This window comes from Cynocephalus volans, chromosome 9 (genome assembly GCF_027409185.1).
Source record: "Cynocephalus volans isolate mCynVol1 chromosome 9, mCynVol1.pri, whole genome shotgun sequence".
NCBI lineage: Eukaryota > Metazoa > Chordata > Mammalia > Dermoptera > Cynocephalidae > Cynocephalus > Cynocephalus volans.
The window spans coordinates 103,515,032-103,533,373 of record NC_084468.1 but is presented as its reverse complement, the minus strand read 5'-3'; the positions used below and the strand labels follow the sequence as shown (position 1 = coordinate 103,533,373).

At 35.5% G+C, this 18,342-nt stretch overlaps 1 protein-coding gene across 2 annotated transcripts in view; it reads right to left on the bottom strand.

The window, feature by feature from the left end:
- The window catches only part of LOC134386047 (bifunctional heparan sulfate N-deacetylase/N-sulfotransferase 3), a 144,821-nt gene extending 128,037 nt beyond the window's left edge, over positions 1–16,784 (bottom strand). For both annotated transcript variants that reach the window (XM_063107975.1, XM_063107976.1), the window contains exon 1: positions 15,732–16,784. In XM_063107975.1, the coding sequence (XP_062964045.1) occupies positions 15,732–16,712 (981 nt within the window). In that variant the 5' untranslated portion in view covers positions 16,713–16,784. The remainder of the gene's footprint in view (positions 1–15,731) is intronic.
- Between the last annotated feature and the right edge of the window lie 1,558 nt (positions 16,785–18,342).

The window sequence follows — 18,342 nt, the reverse complement described above, 5'->3', positions numbered from 1 at the left end:
ATGTTTGCTCCTGGCTTGAAAATGAGCATCTGTACTAGATTCACAAAAGCTGTTAAATTCTTCTGAGGTTCAATGCTGCAGGAAATTGTTTCCTATCTGTATTCTCAGGAAACCAACTGGCTGGTTTGTAACTTTATGCAACTTTTATATCTGGCAAATTGAGTGGAGAAAGAAGGGTTAATTTACTGTGAGGCATAATACACAGTTAATAAATTGTAACAGGCATCAGTAAGTAAAGTGACAGTAGCTTAATGGGGACACAGGAAAGAGGCATTTTTTTCCCTTTAAATGTACTTAATTAACACAGCTCATCCTCTGGGGGGCAGGAAATAATGAGACCATAACAGCCTTTGCCTCTGGATGCTGCTAAGTCTGTTTAAAAGCAACAAATTACTACAATGTCACAAATCCCTCCTGTTACATGTGAAAGATCTTGTCACACATACATATTCATTTAGAAATAAGTAAATTTATTTATGTAAAACTAAACAGTCCATTTTTATAGTTCAATGTACTTTTGCATCCACAAATCTCTCTCACACACACAATCTACCACTTGCACTGTATGCATGATTTAAAAATAAACTGAGTTTTATATATGCATGATTGTGGTCTGTGTACTGAGAATAGGGAATGCATATGTACAAAAAGCCTTCCATAAGAGGCAGCATACTTTGTAGGAGTGATAAGGACACTGACATGTGAGTATCCAATTTATGCCAGGCACAAACTCATTTAGACCTCTTCAAACTTCATGACGCAGGTTTTATTATCATTCCTATTTTCAAGATAAGAAGATAGGTTCAAATGAGCTAAGTAACCTGTTCAGGTGTCACAACTTGTATGGATTTGAGATTTGAGCATAAGTTTGTCCAAGTCCAAAGCCTCATTATCTTTTCACTTTACATCTTCCTTGTGCAGTAGAGAAAGATAGATTCTAGGAAGATAAGGTGTTTTTTAAATTAAATTTAATTTTTTTTATGAGCCTGGATTCATCTTTGGTTTTCCAAAGAGATCACATTTTTTTCTCCAATAAAATGAGTTCAGTTGATCTTCTCTAGAGCAAAATAATTCATGTCTTTAGTAGCTGGTCCTTCATGGAAAAGACAGATTATTCATTACAATTTCTTTAAATAATTATCCCACCAGCCATTTATTGAGGGAGTCTATTAGTCTGTGCTAGAGACAGAAAAAAGGTATGACACATAGTCTTGCCATGAGCAGACTATAATCTGATGTGAAAGCGTATGGGAAATGGGAAGTGGAGGACAGTTTGAGATCCAGAACTTCAAATTAGACTTTCATGAATTAACTTAGGTATAGGACTGATTTCAGGGACACCAGATAGTCTTGGAATTACATGCCTCCCCTGAAGAGGCTGAAATCAGGGAGGCCAACCACAACTTCTCACTCATGCTAGAGCTGTTAGGTAAGGCACACCATGTGACGGGATGATGGAAACCTTAATTCTCAAAAGAGGGTGTTCTGCTCACTCTATTTCCCCACATAATTACTCTGTTCAAGTAAACTGGTGCTGGACTTCCTTTAGCAATACTTTAAATAATCTCACAGAGTTAGAACTGGTCAATACCTCAGAAATGATTAAATCCAATTCTCTAATGTCAGAAAAGGAAACAAACTCAGAGAAGTGCTTTCGAACTTACAGTTTCTCTGCATTCTCACAGGGCTCTGAGATGAAGGTGGTGCTGCTCTTTTTATCACCATTTTTGCAGGGGAGGAACAAGCTCTGGGAGTTACACGTCAGTGAACTGGTCACTGCAGGACACAGTGCTGGGGGCTGAGACCTGGTATCTTCTGAAGGAGGTCGCATGAACTTTCCCCTTCTGTGATGTTAGTGAGGTTCTCTTAATCTAATTTGTGAGAATTTTTTTGAAGTTTTCTGGGAATATGGCTACATGAAGGTTATATACCAACTAAGAACATACTGTTCTATTTATAGAATGTGAAAAAGAGAAAAAATAACTAACAAAAATGATCAATAACAAAAGTAAACATCCCAACAGAAAAATGGACATAGGGAAATTCTCAAAAGAGAAATACAAATGGAAAATAAACACATGTGACCATATTAACCCTCTCTCCAATTAAGTAAAAATCAAAATTAAGAAATGAATGAAATAAAAAAAATTTACCTATTAGATTTTCAAACATTAAAGATTGACAAAATCCAGTGTGTAGTACACTGAGGGGAGATTTTTTTGCTCTCTTCTTTGTAGTTTCCTATATTGATTGATTATTTTCTTTACAAAGTGCATGCATTATCTATATGTTTGAAAACAAAAATATTTATTTTCATTCTGGACATTTGGACAAACAAAAATTAAAACCAAACAAACCCAGCCCATCTTAATAGCAGCTTCTCAAAGACAAATATTTGAATCTCTGTTTAAAGATTTCTAAAATAAAATTCCTCTTCTTCATTCAAAAATACTCCCCTTGCTAATATTTCTAAAATATCATCCAGGAGGGTACCTCTATCTCACCTATAATTCAACCCAAACATTTGTAATTTCTTTGATAATTCATTATAAGCACATTCAGACCTTAACATAAAACATAAAGAATCTTTCTCTCTCACTCTTTCTAGTCCTTCTCCTAAAAAAAAAAAAAAAAAAAAAAGCCCATTTCTCTAGTCTGGTTCTTAAACCGCCTTCTCATAACCTTCTCTGCCTTTGGACTCTCCCTCTTCTAACTAATCTAATGTACAGTTTCGTGAAAGACCCCAAAAACAATGCACCTTCATTACTTCACTTTGTCAAAATTATCCAGTGTCCTGTTACTAGGCAGTACTAAGCCATCCACTTACTGGAATGACTGCCTCAAATCCTGTTTCCTGTCCCTGCATGTAAATTTACCTTATCCATCTCCATGAGCAGTTTCACATGTATATGCATTTGCCAAAATATTGCTGCACAGTCTTGGCATATGGTTCAAAATAAGTAAAAATAAGAACTCTTCCAGCATCAGGTTGTAGTCAGTCGCAAAACTATTGATTCTATTGTGACCTTTTTCCATTATATATTTGCTTAAATGCGTAGAATTAAATATTTTTAAACAACTTGATTTTAATATACTTTCTAAAGAGAAATATATTAGGACCCCTGTCTTCATATTTTGTATTAATATCAAATGTGGTCTGTTTAAACTAGTGTTTCCCCAAATGTGAATTTCTACCGTCTACTTTAGAATCATCTAGGTGAGCTGGGTCCTCCTAGATCTACAAGTTAAAATCTGTAGTGGGGCTTTCTCTTGAGTTTTCTGTGGTTTGTAAACTCATGAAAATGGTCACATATTGATAAGTAATTAAATACAGCTAAACATCTCTGAGTAAAAGAATGTTTAAGATAAAATTAATGGAAAATTCTTGGACTGCTTCTTTAGAAATATACAGTAGCACCCTCTTTTTGTTCATTTACAAATTACAAGTTGATTCATCACTGGTGACTTTAGCAATATCTGTGTTTTAGGCTAGTCAACAATAAAAGTGCAGTTATAAACTGCTGAATATGTCATCTGTGAGTGACTTGAAGGGTTGCTTTAAATTCAGTAATGATTTTGCACCTTAGAGGCATTCAGTTATAATAGACAACCCATTTGAAGATGTTGATGGCTTGAAAACAAGGATGGCAGTGAACTGCCCACTTACGCTTTCCTTGCTCTTGAGGATGTTACATTGACATTGTGTCAGTTTCTAAGTACAGAGTATTGAACACAGGGCCTCCCAGGCCTTGAGGCTCTGAACTATCCTGGAGGGTTGATGAACAGCCTCCTGTCACAGGCATTCATCAGAGACAGATACCATTCAGGGAAATAAAGCTTTCTGGAGTGCAATCAGCAGCTGGCTCTTCTCTGAGAATGGTGACGGAGCACTAATTAGTTCTCACAAAGTTGCAAGTGACAATGCTATTGGACATCTACTTCTAGTAAGACAGTTCTAGCAAGAATGAAAAATACATCTTTCCTTTTCTATTGTTCATTTGCCTCTCAGTCAGAGCAATGGAAATGCCACTTACTGTATTACACAAAAAATAATATAGACTGCAGTCTTTTCTTCTCCCTTTACTCCCCTTAAATGCTTATTGCATTTCTAGAACAGAATAGCAAATTATGCAAAAATTCTTTGAATATTAACCTAAACTATTTTGTTAAAGCAATTATATGAGATTTAAAACGGGTTTTATTGTAATGCTTTCTTTTTCCTGAAAATATTGTTTAATAATTTTTGCTAAAATGTTGTACAAAATTTCCGAAAGGTATTTTTTCAGTATATAAGAAATCCAATCTGACAGGATACAAGTATGAATTACCCTGATGACAGCAACTCTAACCTTTAAACAGGTTATTGTCAAAACCACTCAATTCATTTACTCAAGAGAATCAAGTAAGTTGTCCTTCTATATAAACTCAAATACCTTGTCTCATAGGATTCCTAGAGGAGGGATGACTTTGTTATAAGTTGTTTTGGTATTAAATAGATGATTTACTTCAAGATAAAAAAGAGCAAAAGACTTCTCTATTTGGGATAGATCATTGTTCAATGCTCCAACCAGTTGGCTTATTCTCTACACGCAATATTTTTTTCTTTTTTTCAGAAAGCTGATTGTGCTGAGTATATATAGCTCAGAGAAAAAAAAAATAGAGACAGGTAGTTACATGAAAATAAAGACGTAAGTATGAAGGGGACAAAAAGAAGCATTATTGTGCTAATCTAAACACCAGGGAACCAAAGCAGGCAGCTAAAGAGAAAAGGGATAAACAGATGGAATGGAACTCTATTGTTGTTTCTAGATTGGAGTAATCAGAATAGGGATTCCAAAGAGGGAACCCAATGCAATAAAATAAGGCATTGAAGCTGAGGTGGTTGCAGGAACACGAGGTCAGTCAAAGAGAATAAAATAAAAAGAGAAAAAAATATAATGATAATGGTGACCAGGGCTTTAGTACACAATTGTGTGACAGTCCTAATCGACTGGCTTTTAAAATTGTCTTTTTAATTAGTCTTATAATGGATGAACTTTTAGAAACATGACATTAGAAACTACTAAAGTAGAGAACTGATGATAGTCACACACATCTGCTCCAACTGAGCAACCTCTGGAAAGCTAAGTTTCTTACACTATCTAAGTGAAGAGAGGGTTACTTGCCCACTCAAGTTAACCTTTAGAGTATAAGGGATATGAAGAGTATACGAGCACAATAATTTAATTTTCCCCAATTAACTACTATTGACTCAGAGAGCTAATTTCATTATTTGATCATACATACGCCATCAAAGTTTTATTTCCCAGTGATGAGAAGAGTAGTAAAATAGTAAACTCTTCTGGGGGATTGAGGAGTTATAGGAATTGCTAGTGTGATTACCCAAAGAGCATAGCTTGTGATATGCAGTATAATGTCTCTCCTGCCATGATCCCGATGTCCTAATCCCTGGAACTTGTGAATATGTGCCTTACATGGCAAAAGAGATTTTGCAGATGTGATTTACATTAAGGGCCTTGATACGGAGACATTATCCTAGATTATCCAAGTGGGCCGTCTAATCACATGGGTCCTTAAAAGCAGTGAAACCTTCCCAGTTCTAGTGTGAGAGAGATGTGGCTATGAAAGAAGGCACAGAGAGATGCAATATTGCTGGCTTTGAAGATGAAGGAAGGGAACATGAGCCAAGGAATGTGGGCAGACTCCAGGAGATGAAAATGGCAAGGCAACGGGTTCTCCCCTGGAGCCTCCAGAGGAACACAGCCCTGCCGACACCCTGAACATAGCCCAGTGAGACCTGTGTTGAGCCTCTGACCTCCAGAACCGTACAATAATAAATCTGGGCTGTTTTAAGCCACTACATTTGTGGTAATTTGCTACAGTATCAATAGAAAACTAATACATAGCTATTTTAGTAAGTGGTATAAATTAATAACTATAGCTATTAATAATCATGTATAATCATTATAACTATTAATATTAAAATGAGAAAGTACTTAATTTTTAAGGTAAAATTCTAATATGAGTTATATGGGTAAATTTTAATTTTAAAATTTTAGTCCACCTAAAAGTTTAATAATAAAAGAGGTTGATTTCATTCTTAGGTCAAAAACAGTCCACAAATTATGTCATGTAGATCGGATACTTTATTTTATATTAACATTATGATTTTAAGATCCATTTTGTTTTTCAGTTTACAGTTTCATTATGCATGATAGCCTGTAAATGTTAAAAATAAAAAAAAAACCACTTTAGTTATTAATTCATGTTTTCTAGAGACTAAGCGACAATATATCAGAATTTCTTTCACTTTTTCTATTTCGTTTGTGTGCTTTTTGAAAAAGATGTTACGAATGCATGTATAAAGCAACTAAAAACATCATATAGACTTTGTAATATGAGTACATACAGATAGAAAAGTTAAATTAGCTGAATTATGGGCAATTCCTGTTCTTTAATTTTTTCAGCACCAAAGGGTCTGTCATCATGCCGCCCTAATTCACCCCAAATTGCTAAACTTGTAACAGTTAACAGAATTGAAGGGAAAGTGCCCAGAAAGAAGATATTAGTGTCTAGAAAGCTGAACTTGTTAACTCAAACCTTAAAGTAAACTTTACCTTGGCCAAATCATTGTACTTACTTGAGTTCAAGGCATTTCAAGAAGTGACTGATACTAATTTTTGTTTGTCCCAGATTTATAGTAAATCCAAGGCAAAGCTTCAGATATGACCCATCCATCTACAATAGACTCTGTTTATGGTATAGTTTGTTATAAAGTAGAATTTGGTGGGAAGAAATTGCTATTGATAATTTAGTACTGTGTTAGCTTCGCAACTGTGAAGCAGTGTGAAATGGAAAAGCTCAGATTTTGGAGCCAGGTTGACCTACATTTTGTATCCTGGGAGTGCCACTTACTGGTTGCAAGACCTTAGGCAAGTTAGTTTAGTTTATTAGCCTCTGTTTCTTTATATAAACTGATGCTACTTATAGTCTTTGCTTTATGGGATTTTTGTGAGAATTAAATGATAATGAAAGTAAAACAACGTATGTACTCAGTAAATGTTACCTATCTTGGGAATAGCTAATTGCATCTTTTATGGGCCTAAGAGTATAAACCATCAGCACAGAAACACAAAAGAAGATCCTTTTATATTTTTATTTAATTTCTAGAATCATGGAATATTAGAAGAAATAAACTATTAACCCAGAAAAGAATGTAATCCAGTAACTGGAATATAGTAGAATTTTCTCCTTGTTTTTTTGACTTTATTAAAAAATGTGTTCCATTGTTCATCAATGTATCCTTTGAGATCCTTATCACAGCACTTTGACAGAATAAATGTGCATAATTTTCTGGATTGAACTGAATATCTCCAGAATGTAAATCTTTACTCTGAATTTTCCTTTTGTAATTTTCTGCTAGTCCAGTGTGTGGATTTGTCATTGTCTGGCTGAGCTTTGGTACCGTCTATGACAGCCATGCTCTTTACCATGTCTGGGCAGGAGTCAGTGCATCAGACCTCTAAAAATGTAATCATTCACCAAATATTCTGTTTACACATTCATGTGTTTAGTAACAGCATTCTGCCTTCTCTAAATGATTTAGAACTCATTCTTTCAGAATGTCATTGCATAACAAATAACTCCTTAATATTAATAGTAACAGAGATACATTCCATCTCACAATGTAATGAAAAATTTAATAAAATATATGAAGTGTAAGTAGATTATGAATATAAAATAGTTTTTCCATTTGCTAAACTATTTTCTTATTTCTCCATGTTAAATTATAAAATCATTTCCTTAAAATAACTGTTTGTATAGTTGTTAGCAAACTATAGCTATCTGAATGTGACAATAATGTTGAATGATTTATTTTCCTGTGTATTATTATCACAGTATATCAAATTTAGAAATAAGTATTCTACCAAACTATGAGAGAGAGAGTGAGAAAGAGAGAGGAAGAGAGACAGAAACAAACATTTCATATACATTCATAAGGACAGCCCCAAATTTCCTAACTTTTTGACAATTAGGGACCAGTGGAATTGGACATATTCTACTACCACAAATTTTTAGGTGACTTCCAGGGAGCCCCAATCTTCCCAGTATGAGCAGTGATGGTTATACATGAGGGAACTGTTAACTAAGCATTGTAAACTCAGCAAAAATATCTTTTAAGGTTGAGAACAAATAAAGACATTTACATTACATAAAATGTGAGATGGTTTACCACAAATAGACTCTCATTAAAGCAACTCCTAAAGGATGTACTTCAGGAACAATGAGATTCACTCATTCAACAAATATATACTGAGACAGGCACATCTCTAGGTGCTGAGATTACTTCAGTGAGCAAAACAGATGAGAAAATCTTGCCCTAATGGAGCCTACAGTTTAGTAGTCAGTCAAAAACCAAAATAAATAAGTAAAATATACAATGTGTCTGATATTATGCTGTTAAACCTTTAACAACTGGGTCTCTGTAAAAAAAAAAAAAAAGTACAGATTTGTAGGATTTGCCAATTTTCATGGTGTAAATACTCTCCCATGAAGCCGAGGAGAGATGTACACAATTGACCTTGCCAGCCTGGGTGAACCAGTTGTAGCACACCATAGGTGATATTCAGTGCTAGGGAGAACCATCAGCAGGGAGAGATGGGGAGATTTATTTATTGCAATTTTTTTTTTTTTCCTTTTTGTGACTGGTAAGGGGATCGCAACCCTTGGTTTGGTGTCATCCGCACCGCGCTCAGCCAGTGAGCGCACCGGCCATCCCTATATAGGATCCGTACTGCGCCTGTGCGCTCCCAGCGCTCCTGAGTGAGCCACGGGGTCGGCCCATATGTATTGCAATTTTATTTTTATTATTTTTTTTTTTATTTTTATTTTTTGTCGTTTTTTCGTGACCGGCACTCAGCCAGGGAGTGCACCGGTCAGTCCTATATAGGATCCGAACCCGCGGCGGGAGCGTCGCCGCGCTGCCAGCGCAGCACTCTACCAAGTGCGCCACGGGCTCGGCCCTGTATTGCAATTTTAAAGAGTATGGTCAGAGAAGACTTCACTGAGAAGGAAACATTTGAGTAAAGACCTGAAGGAAGGGAGGAAGAGAGCCACGCACTAATTTTGGTGAGAAACGTTTTAGGCAGAAAGAATAGCAAAAGTGCAAAATCCTGAAACAGTTACTAAGCAAGGCAAGGAGGCCAGAGAGTTTGCAGCAGAGAAAGGGGAAGGGAGCAGGACGTGTGAGCAGAGAGATAATGGTAGGGTGCAGAAGATGTAAGAACTGAGGTTTTTAGTCTGGGTGAGACTGGAAGTCACCAGAGGTTTCTGACCAGAGGAGGGTCATGACCTACATTATGTGTTAATGGCATCACTCTAGCTGCTTTGTTAAAAAGGAGTGTTAGGGATAGAAGCAGGGAGTCCTACCAGACATGAAAGGGTGAATGGTTAGCAAAGAAAACAGTAGACACCTGGCTAATCGAATCAAACTTTGATGGTAGTAAAAACAATGAAGTCTAATATCTGGGGTTAAACAATAATATATGGTTGCCACTCAGAACCAGAATGGCCCATTGGCCAAAGGAGAGTAGGCACGATGGGGCTGAGGTGTGAAGATACTGGTTAATATTAGCACTTATTTAGAACACATGTTAAAATTTCTGGAGAAACTACTAAAAGAATAGAAATAAAACATACACATTTCAAACTAGGAGTGGGCAGAAAAAAGAAAGAAACTGACAATTCAAATGAAGGTAATAGGAGAGAGAGAGAGAAAGAGAAATAAGTGCACCAAATACAAAGCACAAAATAAGATAGCTGAAATAAATCCACACATACCGATAATCCAATTGAACTGTATGTAGACTGATCTTGTTAATTAAAAGATAAATATTGACATAGTACGTAAAAAGCAAAATTCATCTAGAGGCTATTTTCAAAACTAATTTATAGTGCAAAAACACAGAGAGAAGAGAGATTGAAAACACCATATGTAAAAATGTAATACGGTATAATTTTCAAATAGTAACCAAAAGAAAGCTGGTATATCTACATTAGTATTAGGCAAAACAAATTTAAAGGCAAAAAAAGTTGCGAAAATTAAAAATCAACCACTGAATAATAAAATATTAAATTAAAATATCACTTACAAATACATGCACTTAACATAGCTTCAAAATTAATCAGGCAATAATTGAGAGAACAACAGGAAATATTTACAATTCACCATCAGAGTTAGAGGATTAAACACTCCTCTTTTGGTAACATCAAGCATCCCGACCCCTTCCCCCACAAAAAAATCAAAACATTAAGAATATATGAACAATACAGTTAATAAGAGTGAACCAATAGATACACCTTGATTGGAGAATATGTGTTCTTGTCAAGTACATGAGAAATATTGTACCTGGTCATAAAGTAATTCTAGCAAATTTAAAGTATTGGTATCATACGTATTCAAGATGCCACAGCATAATACAATTGAAATGGATATCAGCAAATAAAAGATAAGAAAGGTCAGAGATAATGGATAGAAATTAGAGAAATATGGATTTAGCCCTCCTCCCCTCAAAAAAGGATTAGTACTATGTATAGTGTGGAGAAATTTTTGTTTCCCTTCTAGTTTTACTTTCGACAGAATAATTGATTGTGGTTGCTTTTCCTCCACTCACCGTCCCCCCCCCCAAACATTTGGTATAAGTTCTTTTTCAGTGATTTCCTGAAGCCTCTGGCTTTACTTTAGCAGCGGTGGTGAATATTCACAGGACAGGCTGAAGTCACGCAGCACAGAGCTCACCTTTACACTCCAATTACAGCCTTCCAGGGTCAGCCCCAAGCTAGACTGACCAGTCAGCCAAGTTTGTCTTCTGAGCTTGAGACCACTTATTTTTCACAGCTTTATGGCTTCCTACTTCCATTTTTCAGCACTTTCTTTTCCCTAGACACTCTGGGATTTTCAGTTAGAGAGGAAAATAATGATATAAATCACTCATGACATTGTATCAAAGATTTAAGAACTGGCCTCTCTTATGAGGCCACTTTTAAATTGTAGATTTCTTTTTAAAAGGCTAATCCACAAATACCCAAGTTAAGGAATACTGGAATGTAAGAAAATAGTGAGAAAGGTTTGGGATAGTGAAGAGAGGGAAGGGGCTGCTCTGAACCTAAAGAAAGAAGTAACTTCAGAAAAAGCATATTAAAGAGGGCTACAGGCACCTCTTCAGCATGCTCAGATGTGACTGGACTGGTTCTTCATTTTCTGGTGATGGATGTTAGAAAGTTTGCTAAAGCTATTTACAGAAAGAGAGAAGAGAGACACAGAAGGGAGAGAGTGATAAATAGCTCTTTTATGTATTGAGAGTATTCAACTGCAGTGAGTTCAGCAGAACTCTAAAGACCACCTTTACCAGAATCTTCCCCCTTGGGGTGCAAATGTCATATGAAATGGTCTGAGTCTAAAGGTATAGTGGATCTCAGGCTTAGGCCAAGAGTATAATTAATGGTTCTAAAAGGGAATATGGGTTGTTAATGTTCATTGGGTCATGCAGTGCTTTCATGTAAAACTAAAACTTCATGTGAAAAGTTTAATGGTAGAAGCTTTTTTTTAAATGGTAGAAACATCACTTTCCCTCTCTGAAAACCCTTCCTGTAGGCTTTGTCTTAGGAAGTTTGAGGTAGGTCCTAGAACGCAAGGAACTTGAATTTTCTAACATCACAAAACTAGTCCAATGGTCCAATGAAACACACACACACACACGCACACACAAGCACACATGCCTTCTTTTTCTGACTTCAATTTAACTGAAATTAGTCCTGCCTTTTAAAGAGAATATTTAAACTGTCTAAACAATTTCCTTATTTGCTTCTTTAAGGGCTATGGTCTGTAGCTTGCATTTTCCTAAACTAATGAATATATCACCTTAGGTCTGTGTATTTGTTTTTTGTATTTTTCTGGCACAAAGAGTCACACATTTTGTGCTATTGTTAACAGTTACTTTTGTAGCTGTGGGGGCTCTTTAAAATGAATTCATATTATTCAACAGCTAGGTAGGTAAAGCTGTTATTGCATTGCTAATTCTAATCTTCCCATTAAATAAGGAAACACATTTTCTGTTTGACATGAAGCAAAAAATGACATGTATGCAGTTTAGTAGTTAAAATTTATTATGCACTATTCTTCTAATTTTGCAAGTAACAGACTATCTGACCTTCAGTTTTCTCACGTTCTTTTCAATTTTCCTAATAATTCAAGTTGGAAAAATATAATATTTGTTTATAAGTGTTAATGATTAAATAAAACAACTTGATTAAAATATTTCTATTAATTATGTACTATTAATTACAAGATCCATGACCTTTTCTTAGACCTCACAATCTTTAGTATTACTTCCCTTCCCTTAGTTAGTTAACTAACTAACTAACTGACTAACTCTGGGACTCTCTGAGTTTTAGCACTGAATACCCTCAGTCCCGGACAAACCAAGTCAGATGGTCACTCTAACACCAGTTCACCCCGCAGCTACTGTCTAATTTCTATTTTCTCCTTCATATCAACATTTCTCCACTGAGTACCCCACGCTGTCTTTCTCCACATCTTGACCCCTTGGTTCAGTTTTGAACTCACTGCACCTGGGCTTCTATTTCTATCACTCCATTCACATGGATCATGCAGGAGTCCCCTATGACCTTCATCTTTCCCTAAAGGAGACTTGCCGGTCCTTAGCTCAGAGGCCCTGCTGTTGGGTTTTACACTGCTGATCACAGCCTCTCTGAAGCTCTCCTCTCCTGAGATTCTGTAGCAACTGCTTCCTGGTCTCTGGCCATTCATTTAAACTCTTAAATCATGAGATATCTACCTCTACTTGTTTTGTGAGAGATGATTTTTCTCAGGATTCTACACTTGATCATTTTCACTTATAACTCTATAAGTCCTTGCCCTGGCTGAGCTCACACTTTCATGCTGTGAACTATTTCCTATAGGATGATGATGTGGAAATCTATACTTTCTACCCAGACTTCTCTTGAGAGCTAACTACCTGTGAAACATCTTCATGTCCCATATGCACTTCAATAAAACTGAAATTTTTATTATGATCTCCAGTGATCTTCACTATTATCCTCTTCCCCTTTGTTGCTGGTATCATCAGCAATTATTCACCTATGCTAAAAAAATACTAATGTCATCCTTTATTACATTCTCTTTCATCTCCATTTAGCTAATTACTAAGTTGTTCAGTTTTTCCTCCTAAATAGTCCTTAATTGGTCCTTCCTTCTCCATTTTTACTCTCATTTCCTAGTTTCAGAAAATTGGAGTCTTTTGTCTGAATTGCTGCCACAGATTCCCAAATCATCACATCATTCTAGTCTTGCCTTCAAACTCTGTCCTACACACTTAATAGTTTCTGGTACACAGCACACACTATAATGTTTCCCACAGCATTACTCACATAGAACCATGTAGATAACTTTACTATTGTACTTACCATGTTGCTAGCTATCTACCTATTTATCTCCCCGACAAGACAATAAATTGATTAAGAGGAGAGCTGTACTTTGCTTATCTTTGTATCCCTAGTACCTGCTTCTGTGGCTGGCACGTGATATGGCCACATTAAGTAGTGAACAGAGAGATGCTCAGCACAGTGCTTTACTATGACTGCACTCTTGTCTGTCCCCTCTTCTATCTAGATCCCCCAAAGTGATTCACAGGTAGTACACACTTAATAACTAGTTATAAAATGAATGAATGAATGAGTAAATGAATGTTTATACTCTCAGAGCAACTGACTGCAATGAATTAATGTTTTGAGACAAAATCACAAATGCAATTTAGAAGTAGTTTAAAGACCCAAATAAAAAAGTAAAACATTTTTTTAATGACCTTAGGTAGTTTAGAAGATATATTCCATGTAAATATGAGCAATTCATAAAATACACATGCTAAATTATTTTCTAATGTGTTAAAAAAGCCTTTAATTTTTTGTACCTTTAGAAAAAAATGGTTTAACCTCTAGAGCACAAAAAGCACTTTGCATTTTGTATAATATTAGGGGATATGGAGGGAAGCTGCATAAAAAACTCAGAGACTTATCTAGCATATTTTAAAATTCCAAAAGAATACATTTTTGGCAATTTTAAAGAATTTAACATCAGAAATATATATGCATTGAAAGCATTTTTATCATAATAATTTGAAATGGAAAAACTGTAAACAGAATTATGCATTGTCTGTGATCTTCAATCACATAACAAATGCTTAAGTTACCAGTTTGGTTTTAATTTAGCTACACTTTTAAAGTAAATTTCAAAAGACTTAATGGAAATTTAAATACAACCTCTTTATTAATTAATTTCTATTGAGCTAAAAGGAAGAGACCAAAATAATGACAAGAATATGGAAGGTTTTTTTTCTTTTCAATCTTTATACTCTCTTATAATAACATTTAGGAGGGGGTATAGCTCAGAGGTAGAGCATCTGACTGCAGATCAAGAGGTCCCTCATTCAAATCCAGGTGACCTCTGCCTACTTCTTGGCTGGCTGGTTAGCTCAGTTGGTTAGAGCACAGCCATGGAACACCAAGGTCAAGGGTTTGGTTCCCCATACAGCCAGTGCCAAAAAAAAAAAAAAAAAAAGTTCATTATTCCATGATTAACATGACTTACTTATCTAATAACATTTAATGGTTCTTCTGGTATTCTTAGCTCATTTAACCAAAGTGATAATGTGATGAACATTACTATTATTTTCCAGAGGCTTAGTGACTAGAGAAAAGTTTTCAAAAAAAATTTTTTTTAATCTGTGTTAGTTCTAGATATTCTACCAAAAGGTCCAATCTGTAGAGAATAAAAATCATGTATCAAAAGTCTCTCACTCTTACAAGAAATCAATATGTAGCACTACAGAGATAGAATTCTATTGCATTTTCAATGAGAAACTAAGATAAATGTAGATAATTTAATTTTCATTTTTATCGATATTTTAAAAAGTTGTTTAACACAATCATTTTATAATAATACACTATCTTCAAATACTTATTTTCTGTTTAAGGGCAGCAGTTTTTCACAATAAGAAATGTAATGCAATTTAAATGCATGATGGGCTTCATACACATACCAAAAGTGTTCATTAAAATAAATTTAAATCCTTACATGTTTATATGCAAATAAATATGCTTGTGTGGTCACAGCTCTTCACATTCAGAAATGCTAATTTTCAGAGTTTCAAAAAAATATAAGAAAAAATGAGTTGCATACTTGACTTCCAAAAATATCTGAACTTGCTACTTATGAGATCTATAATTCTTGAAAATTTGTGGGAATATTTATTTTCATTAAAACAAATTCGTTTTGATTTCATATTTAAATAGACTAAATATGTTAAACTTGTAATAGTTTTGTAAGGTAGATGGTTTCTGGAAAGTAGCTAAACAAAATTATTTCTACTTTATAGTTATAAATACACACAGAAAAACATTTCAGGATCCTGACACACTCAACCTTTTAATTTTAAACTTTTCATTTTTCTTGATTCAGAGAACATATATTTTCTACTTAGTTGATCTGGCATGAGAGAGAGAGTAGCCAAATTATCCTACCTTGCCCCAGACTTTCCCAGTAAAATAAAAGTCCCATGTCCTGGGAAGCTCCTAGTACAAACCAGGATGGTTGGTAACGCTACTGAAAGATGAACTGAACTGAACTTTGAAACTTTGAGATAATAGAGCCTTACCTTAACATCATTGGTGTTCATTCTTGTTCCTTCCTTTCCCACAAATATATCATCAATGTCCACAAGGATGTACCTGTCCAAGGACAATGTCAGCCTCTTCCCTGACAAGAAGGAGATGGCATCTATGAAGATGAGCTTGTGCAGCCAAAAGTTCAAGTTGTTGCCAAAAAGAACTCGCTGAATTCCATCGTGAAGCCCCAGGTCATGTATGATAGTGGCGTAAAAAGCACCTTTAGAGATGGGAGGAGAAAGATTTTCTGGGGTCTTTACTTTGGCAAATATTACTGGTTGGTAGGCTGAGTGATTAATCTGAAAAACTGTCCAGTCAGTTCCAGGCAAAGAACCTTTTTCCAGCTTAGAAGATTTGGTCAAGTGAAGCAACGGAGAATGGGGATTAATACAACAATCTTTTACTGCAAGGTTTCCATATACAGAAAAAGGGAAACCTTTTAACTGAAAGCTCTGTAGACTCTTCTCACTAGTTTTGTGGAATCCAATGACACCCACACCATATTCTACACAATATTTATCTAAAAGGCTTCGATTCCAGGAGTCCATATTTATATACTTTAAAATATTCTCATAAATAATGAGACTATATTTGCCTTTAGTTTTGTCTATAAGTGCTGGGAGATCTCCCTTTCCGGGAGCAATTTCAACGTGATATTGGAATCTACTTGATTCCAGAATCATTATGATGTCTTGGCCAAGGGATGAGTACTGGCTCTCCACAAACACTAGGATTATGGGGTCTGTCTTTGAGGCATCAAAAAACTTGGTTGTCTTCACTTCCACTAGCCTATATTGTAGGTGCTGGAGGTCACCACAGTCCACTTCTGAAGCCATCTCAGAGAGTTCATTTTCCTGTTTGTAGCCACTGTACAGGTAGTAGGCAGAAATAACAATGCTCACCATACAAAAAGTGGCGAGCAGAATAACTGTCCTTTGAAAGTGTCTGTGAAACTTCATGATAAAACTCATGTTAGATATACTTTGTTTATTCCAGTAGGAGCACCATAAAGAAGTAAAAGAAAAGATGGTGTTTCAGCTATTCTCCCAGTCTCAGTCAGTAGTTTATGTTACCATTGCAGCACATTTGTAGCTCTTGATCAGGACTCAGAAAATAAAGTCTGAAAAATAGAATAAAATAGAATATAAAACACTCAGTCCATAGCATTAAAATTGAGCAAGTTTTTATCTTGTTGACTGGTATAAGTGGCAGACTGTTGGGCAGATGAACTGGTGTTAGGTAAATTAGAAAACTTCCTTTTCCTTTTCCCAGATCTGGATAAGAAAATGGGAGAAGAGAATGAGGAAAAGGGCTCCATTGAGGACAGAAACTCTATCCCTATACAGAAAAGACATTGGGCTAACATGGAATTGCTTTTTACTCCCAGAGCTTTGCATCAAACTCCATAGATAATATAGACCTAAGGCTAAAGTGACAGAAAGGTCACTTTAGCCAGACCTGCCATTTCCTGTCATCCAGGTGCATGCACATCATGTAATGCATATTCAAGCTATTTGTGTTTAATTACGTGTACTGAAATTCATAAAGGTTCAGACATGTTTCTTTAAATGCCACAATTAAAACACTAATCTTTTTCTTTTCTAAAAAGTTGTGGACACAATGAGTCTTGTCATTCCATACACAGTTCAAATTCATTAGAGAAACAACCCTTTGGTAGTTGCTTTCATTAGAATAACCCTTTCAAAATGCAGAGATGCTCCCACAACCCAATTGATCATTTTAGAACTGCATATTTACAGAGTTGAGTTTTTTAAAAATCAAAACCATCGTGTGGTAAGGTGAATGTGAGGAGTAAGATACTTCCCGAGGTTCCTTTGGCTCTGGTGTGACACCATGAGGGCATCATGTACTCTTGAGGAACAGCACATTTACCCATAGATTCACTCGCTGTACCATTCTGTTTCTGCTTTTTGGGAGGGAGCTCAGTAATTACAGTTGATGCTTGAACAACATAGGGGTTAGGGATGCCAACCTAAGGCTCACTGGAAAATCTGTGTATAACTTTTGACTCCTCCAAAACTTAACTATTTTACTACTTCAGTACTACTCAAGCACTTTGTGAATTTTCCCGTGTCTCAGCCACACCACACTGTCCACCACCTTGCTGTTAAGTAGTTAAATCCTACTAATAGCCTACTGTTAGGTAGACTACTTAACTGTTTGATTAGATGCTTGAATGACATTCATTCATGACATCCCTAACCAAAATTATTACAATATATTTATTGAAAAAAATCTGCATATAAGTGGACCCATGCAGTTCAAACCCATGTTGTTCAAGGACCAACTGTATATGAAAAAGTGCTCTAAAAGAGTTTTGAAAAACATTATAAAAACTGAGACTTCATAAAACACCATGTTTTACAATAATTTCAAATGCCTTTCAAGACTTAGTAACCTTTGAAAATTTAGTAACTTTGAAAAATAATAAGAAAGAACCATGAAACATGGTGCTTCTTAGAGCAAAAGTTTATTGGAGCCTTATGGTCTTGGCACTTTGCAAGGAAATATCATGGAATATAAAAAAATTAAGACAGGTCTTGTTATTGTCCATAAGGCAGGCTAAAAGCTGGCTGGTAA